We start from the raw sequence: 7,655 nt of genomic DNA on the forward strand, positions 1-7,655 counted from the left end.
CCCCTGCTGCAACATAGGGTCGGTGGGACAGGGGGCCTTGCAGCCAAGGGCATTTGTGTTTGCATGCCAAATCATAGGGTGCAGCTCCTGGGCACCCATCAGTGTCTGCACTCTCCCCACAAATAGCCCCCAGGCCTGAGAACGCATGACATGAAGTAGTAAAATTAAAATCACCATCGGGGCACCCAGGTTGCTCAGTCAGTTAAGCATCTGACTCTTGATCTCGGCTCAGGTCCTGATCTCAGGTCTTGATCTCAAGCCCCACACCCAGCGTGGAGCCTACTTTAAAAAAAATAAAGTAAAATAAAAAATAAAAACCCTCTTGGGGTACCTGGATGGCTCAGTCAGTGAAGCGTCTGCCTTCGGCTCAGGTCGTGGGATCAAGTCCCATGTTGGGCTCCCCACTCAGCAGGGAGTCTGCTTATCCCTCTCCCTCTCCCTATGCCCCTCCCCCTACCTGTGCACTCTCTCTCTCTCTCTCCTCTCTCAAATAAATAAAAATCTTTAAAATAAATAATAAAAAAATAAAAACCCCATGATAGATTGCAAGAGACCATAGAAGAAAGAAAAAAAAAATTGTACTTAAGTATTTTCAATGGCATGGTTTTTTCCTGGCTTTTGAACAAGGGGCTCCACATTTTCATTTTGCACTGAGCCCCACAAATTATGTAGCCAGCTCTGTGTGGACTAAGCACTTTTAAAACACAAAGGTCACGAAGCCTTGGAAATTCTGAAACAGAATTTCTCAAACTTAATCATGCATAAGGATTTTCTGGAGATCTTCATTTCCTCCAGTCACACCCACCAAATATTCTAATTAAGTTCTGGTGGGCCCCCAAATCTGCATTTTACAAGCATCTGAGATGCTTCTACTGCAATTGGTCCACTGACCACACTTGGAGACCTACTGTGCTCTTAGGAGCATAGATTCTGAAGCCCGGTAGACTAGGGTTTGCATCCTAGCTTCACCACTGATCTTAAAGGAGTTAATGTACATATCTAAAACTCGGTTTGCTCATCTATAAGTGGATATATTAATATCATTCCACAAAGTGGTGTATTAAATGTACATAAAACACTCAGCACAATGATTCGTCCATGGTAAGCAATCGATAAATGTTCAAAAAAATTAAGACTGTTACGTCTGGGTGGTGGTGGCTACCCGGGTGTTTATTATATTATTATGTGAGTTTTCCTATATTTTTACAACTTTTCAAAATAAAAAGCAACAGCCAGAAGGAGAGAGAAAGCTAAAGTGTGGAAAAAGGGGTCAGAAACTTGCAGTGAGTCAGCCCTAAAGGTCTCCGAGTAGGAGGCCAATGCTTCAGTGTCTAGGACTTGTTTAGTAGGTGTTCAGTAAATTGAACTCAGGACAAAAAGAATCTTCACTAGAACCTTCTCAGACTCACACTTAAGGGCACTGACCACTTTTTTCCCTTGGTTTAGAAATGGATTTATGCCTGAGAGGAGGTGTACTTTAGTAAAAGGACATGAGTTCGTAAGAGCTGGTCGGCTTCCGCATACGGTTTACCAAATGTTCAGTGCACCCTCTAGTGTCCATACTTCTCAGCTTCCTTCCTGAAGAGATGGCTCGAGGCCTTTGGGCACACTGGAAGTGAAATTCTCCAAGTTGATCTAGAGATTGAGGTGGTAAAAATATTCATCGTCCACTCTGGTTATACAATAAAATGTACAAATGAAAGAACGGACTGGCCTCTTATCTAATAATGCCCAGGCTCAAACCAGCACCCGAATGCCTCTGTCCACTTTGCCCAAGCACAGCTAAGGAGACCTGTCGGGACAGAGGCAGCTTCCACGTCCAGCCAAGGGGACTGGAATATGGCTAGGGGAAAAGGGAAGGAGTGCATGTGCCCTGCTGTTCCTCACTGCCCGGATGGCTGTAAGTACAGCTCCTACAGAGGCCAGTGGTCTCAATTCATAGTTTGAAACGGGCTTAAAAAGACTTCAGGGAGGGGCGCCTGGGGGGCTCAGTCGTCAAGCGTCTGCCTTCGGCTCAGGTCATGATCACAGGGTCCTGGGATTGAGCCCCACATCGGGCTCCCTGCTCAGCGGAAAGCCTGCTTCTCCTTTCCCTCTGTGCCCCCCTCTGCTTGTGCTCACTTTCTCTCTCTCTGTCAAATAAATAAATAAAATCTTAAAAAAAAAAAAAAAAAAACCTCAGGGAAAAATCAGTACTTTTTCTCTTTCAAATCACCCTGTAGCAAGGTTTCCTCATGCAGCGACAGAAGACTCAATAGTAACTATGGATCTGGAGGAGTCAAGTAAATTTCTGAATTTACCTGCCATATTCCCATGAAACAATCTGTGCCATCAGAGAATCCGACTCACCTGGAAAAAGCAGCCAAGGGCCCCAAATCACCAAAAGAAGCCATTCCCTCATATTCGCCTCCTCTAGAGCTCCCCCTGGCTCTCCTTGCACATTCTCTTCAAGACAGTTACAGAAATGGCTTTTTTGATTGCGCTCCAGAAACACTAACTCATCTGCAAAGCTGACACTTTCCAGAAACACTCCAGTTCTGCCAGCACCTAGAATCAAACTTTGCCCACTCCTATCAACAGCACCTGTATTTATTTTGTTCTGGATCAAACACCTTATGTAGTAAGTTTCATGATTTTGTTTCCACAGGTCCTTTTGAATGGGAAAGTTGATGCATTCTGTGGAGGTTCCATCATCAATGAAAAATGGGTGGTAACTGCAGCCCACTGCATTGAGCCTGATGATAAAATTACCGTGGTTGCAGGTAAATAAACAAAAAAGGATAGGAATCGGCAGTATCACTAGATCTTCTATATGATTGGTGCATCGTATTTTCCTAAGGTCTACTAAGTTCTTTGCGAAATAAGTTGGGCTAGTGCCATATTTCTAGGAGGAGGAGCCATATTTCTAGAACCTAACTTCTTCCATCCTCCAAGCCCCCCATAGTTCTTTCGGTGTGCCCAGATTCACCCCCATCTCACAGGGGTACAATTATGTATGATGTGTGCATTTCCCCACCAGACTGAGCCTTCCCCAACGCCGTGTCGTATCATTTGCCTTTGTACCTCTGGTGCCTGGCACGACCTTTGAATGAATGACCCAATGACTACATTATCTGTGCTCAAAAAAGGGGTCAAAATCCTTGAAATTAGGAAAGTCTAGGGTAGTTCATGCCAAGTAGATTCATTACCACCTCAACAACGTAAGGTTTGTACCACCATGGGAGAACAAGCCAGCTACATGACGGTCCCGAATGGGTTTTTGGTCTGAAATGTATGCATTGGCCCTCATTACATTTTACCAAAATCCTAGCAACGTAAGACTGAGATTGTTGACACTTGGTTGCCAGTTAATTGAGGGATGCCGAGAATCTTGGGCAATCTGTTTCCTTATGTGTATGTCTACCTGTGACTGAAGAGAAATTTATTTTCCATAGGTGAACATAACACCGAGGTGAGGGAACCTACAGAGCAAAAGCGAAATGTGATTCGCACTATTCTTCACCACAGCTACAATGCAACTGTTAATAAGTACAACCATGACATTGCCCTTCTGGAACTGAATGAACCCTTAACGCTAAACAGCTATGTAACACCTATTTGCGTTGCTGACAGGGAATACACGAACATCTTCCTCAAATTTGGATCTGGCTACGTGAGTGGCTGGGGGAGAGTCTTCAACAGAGGGAGATCAGCTTCAACTCTTCAGTACCTTAAAGTTCCACTTGTTGACCGAGCCACATGCCTTCGCTCCACAAAGTTCACCATCTATAATAACATGTTCTGTGCTGGCTTCCATGAGGGAGGTAAAGATTCATGCCAGGGAGATAGTGGGGGACCCCATATTACTGAAGTGGAAGGCATCAGTTTCTTAACTGGAATCATTAGCTGGGGTGAAGAGTGTGCAATGAAAGGAAAATACGGAATATATACCAAGGTGTCCCGGTATGTCAACTGGATCAAAGAAAAGACAAAGCTCACTTAAAGAAAAAAAAATGTATTTCCAAGGTTGACATATTTGGGGGTCGAGATGGACAAGGGCCTTTACTGACTAATCACTTTCCTATCTCTTTAGATTTGACTGTCTGCATTCTATGAATACTGCTTTTTCTCTTTATGGGGAGAAATCTATCTAGAATTCCTATTTTACTAGAGTAAGTAGATTAGCAAATGTAATCACTAGAGGAATGTACTGTGATAGGAAATTGTGACCATTCCCACAGGTCCAGCCCTTGACAAAACTGTGAAGTTAAGTTCTTCATCCTGCCCATCGGGCATTAAGTTTCTCCACTGGGGCAACTCTCTGATTCTCCCTCCTTAGCAGCATTCTATGTTCCAGATCTTTCTTACCTCTCCCACCAAAATCATCAAAACGTATTAGATCTATATCTGGGATATTTGGTCTAGTTCACGAGAAGGCGAGCACCACACTCATAAAGGACGAACACAGGGGGAGCCGACAGGTGGAAACTCACCAGAAAACACTACTTCCTTTTCTGTACCCTTATTCCTGCTTCCTCGATCTCTTCCGTTTCCTAATCCCGAAATCAGTTTCTCTCTCCCTCCCTCTCTCCTCTTTTCCCTACAAGGGATTAAAGGAGGGAAGGGGCACATCATGCTGTTTTCCTGTCCACAGTTGTACATGTCTGTCAAACCCAGACTTGCTTTCAGTTTGGTCTTTGACTTGCTTTTCAGAGCATAGGGATGAAGTAAGGTGCCCGAAGAACTTGGGAGGAAAAGTTCCTCTGAGAGAGTCATGTTATTAAAATACATACATCACGGAAGGAATGACCCATCAGAATAGTTCCCTAAGAGCTTGTCATTGCGTTGTGATGGAGGTAACTTCTAAGAAGGGTGACGTCACCTCACGTGTCTCGTCCTCCATCTGAAAAAATGTTAACAGAAAGAGAAGAACAGTCAGTTTGCAATCTAGAACTAGTAGAGTCTTCAAGGAAGAATTCCACAGTGTGTCTCCCGTACCGCCCAGGGCTAAGGAAGAAGTTGCCCTAGACCAGAGAACATGAGCATCATGTCTCCTAAACGAGCATATCCGCACCGTGGAGAAGGGTGCACCCCTTTTCTGGTTTCATGCTCTCCAGGCAACTGTTTGATTATAATTAGGCCTTCCATATTGAATCTTCTACAGGGTTGCTGACCAACCTACACATGTACTTTGATGTGTTAGAATGGCTCCCTTTGTGAATTAATAAACTGGTGTTCTGGTTCATACCGCAGCTTTTTGTGAATTTGGTTGATGTGAATCAGTCATCCCGTATTTCATGATGTGAGACCACTGACGAAATCAGGTTTGGGACTGCTTTGACCCCACCAAGCTGCTGCCCTCACCCACCCCCAGCCAGGCCTCACTCTTGCTGATTTCTTTCCAAGTGCTTCTAGTTAATACCTTTTTACTTTAGTCTTTCAAACGTAAGCGCCAATTAACGTATTTTCAAATTTCTCAAAAAGCGTTTCTTTTGCATCATTCACAGAGAAGTACCGCAAACACCCCATTCAGCAGAACGCTGAGCATAATGTGTCCGAGGGCAATACGACACATCAGAATTCAATGCTCCGCTGTCACCCGGCTTTCATATGAGGCGGTGTTCTGTCCTGGAGAGGACAGTGGTCTGGATCCACCTGGGACAGAATCGAGTTTAAATAGCTGTGGATATGGCCTTGGATAAATCACTCCACATTTGGGGCTCTGATTTCTCCATTTGTACAGTGAAGGCGTTTGACAGGATGCTCTCCAAAGGCCCTTGTTGACCTTGATAGTCTGTGATTTCCTGCTCTTTCATTCCTTCATTCGACAAATATTCAAGGACTGAGTACTGTGTGCCAAACGCCAATGTGTTCAGTAAACTTGAATCCCTATTTATATATTTTGTGAGTTAACTAAAATAAGTATATACATTACTACCCAGTAGATGCTCAACAAAAGTTAGCTGAATCTGAACCCGTGTTTATTCCAGAGCAGGGATTAGTCTTGTATCGAGAGTCCTGAAAGGAGGCCATAATAAATAACAATAGTGAGTGGGATTGAGGTTTCACGAACAAACAAATCAGTTCCGCTATTGTTAGCTAAAGGAGGGAAAAGAGAGGAGACACCACAATTGTCCGCCTTAGGTTTGAGGAGGATACTGATTCGTGCCCAAAAACCCCAGTCGCTTCACATTTGAATGACTAAAGGTCTGTAGCAGTTGGTAAAAGTGAGCCGTTCCGGCCTGGTTGCCATGGAGACCACCCCGGACAAAGGCAGCAATGGGGGGGGGGCTTTACACCTCCTGTGATTGGTCTTCCCGGTGGCAGAGAAAGAAGATCCTGGGCCCACAAAGCTCCAAGCCACAGTTAGCCTTTTTCCCATGAGCTCAAACACGACTGGATTCCTCACGAGCCCCCTGCAGCGCTACACACGTGGGACCCCTCAGCCCAGCCGAGAGCCCGAGCCTTCGGAGCCAGGGCCTCGCTAGACTCTCCCTAGGCATGTGCAGTCGCCACGGAAGAATCATTCGCTTTCGAAATCGCTGTAGCTACTTAACCTAAACGGGCGGAAACATGCTCCTGCAACATTGTGGGTGGCATGAAAACAGAGTCCTGCTGAGCGAAGAAAACTGTGTTAATGCAGTGCTGTCATTGTAACTTGCCGCTTAAGGAGGACTGGCTTTGGTTCTTGGGAAGAGTAGCTGTTTTGTGATGGCAGGAACAGAGTACTGTCCAGTTTGTTTGCTCTGTCAAGGGGAAAAGAAAGGCTTTTCCCCCTGCTCTCCTAACCCATGGCAGACCAGTTCACAAAGTCGCTTAATTCGCATTTCTCAACAACTCCCGAAGGCTCACAGTCCAATTTAAGAATGTCAGAGCTGCCCGGGCCCTCAGACACCATCAAAACCACTCTGCCCATTTAACAGATGAGGCCCCGGCCAGAGTGACACAATGGCAGAGTCGGAACTAGAACTCAGGTCTCCCGCTCTGAACCATGGAAGTGTTACCCCGGTGGCCATCCCAGTCCTCCCAACCCTGGCACCGCAAATCGCGGTCCATCCTACCAGGGATGCTCTCATTGACAAACAGGCGGACCGACTCAAGACCCTCAGGGAGTCTGGGAGGCAGAGTGGCGGGCAAAGACCGGGGGGGGGGGGGGGGGGGGTTGGTTCTGCAGCCGCCGGCTCCCAGCAGGCACTGGGGAGGGAGGGCATGGGGAACACAGCTGCGGGTGCCGGGCTCCGGCTGTCAGCCCAGCTGCGGGCACGGGGGGCCTTCCCGATGGGACACCTGACTTGTAGAGCCAGCGTGTCAGTGTCAGCGGGCACATTTCCGCGGGCCCGCGGGCCACTCGCGAAGCTGGGAGGCCCAGGGCAGCGGCGCTCCCGACCAAGCGGTGCAGCCGTGGGGGGGCCAGGAAACCGGTTTCAGCGGCTGGCAGGCCTGTCTGAGCAAAGCGCTCAGGAAATCCGGGCTCTTTCCGAATCTGAAGCCAATGCCATCTAGAAATCTCATGGTTGAAAGCCACAAAAATCAGCATGTTCCGCACACTCTGGAGGCTGCCGAGGAGTCACAGGAGGCAAGAGACTGTGGAGTCCCCGCCCTTTCAACCTATCCAGGTACACAGACCACGTGACTCATTGTCTCCGACCGTACTTTCAAGGCAGACCCTTTTTACC

General features: G+C 46.8%; 1 protein-coding gene across 2 annotated transcripts in view; it reads left to right on the forward strand.

Annotated features, from left to right (window-relative positions):
• Nucleotides 1-4,578, forward strand: part of F9 (coagulation factor IX) — a 31,370-nt gene extending 26,792 nt beyond the window's left edge. For both annotated transcript variants that reach the window (XM_045870035.2, XM_045870106.2), the window contains 2 exons: nucleotides 2,648-2,762; nucleotides 3,435-4,578. In XM_045870035.2, coding sequence (XP_045725991.1) covers nucleotides 2,648-2,762; nucleotides 3,435-3,982 — 663 coding nt within the window. In that variant the 3' untranslated portion in view covers nucleotides 3,983-4,578. The remainder of the gene's footprint in view (nucleotides 1-2,647; nucleotides 2,763-3,434) is intronic.
• Nucleotides 4,579-7,655: the final 3,077 nt, after the last annotated feature.

This window comes from Mirounga angustirostris, unplaced genomic scaffold (assembly GCF_029215605.1).
Source record: "Mirounga angustirostris isolate CCGP_5_RB_7025 unplaced genomic scaffold, mMirAng1.0.hap1 SCAF_11, whole genome shotgun sequence".
NCBI classification, from domain to species: Eukaryota; Metazoa; Chordata; class Mammalia; order Carnivora; family Phocidae; genus Mirounga; species Mirounga angustirostris.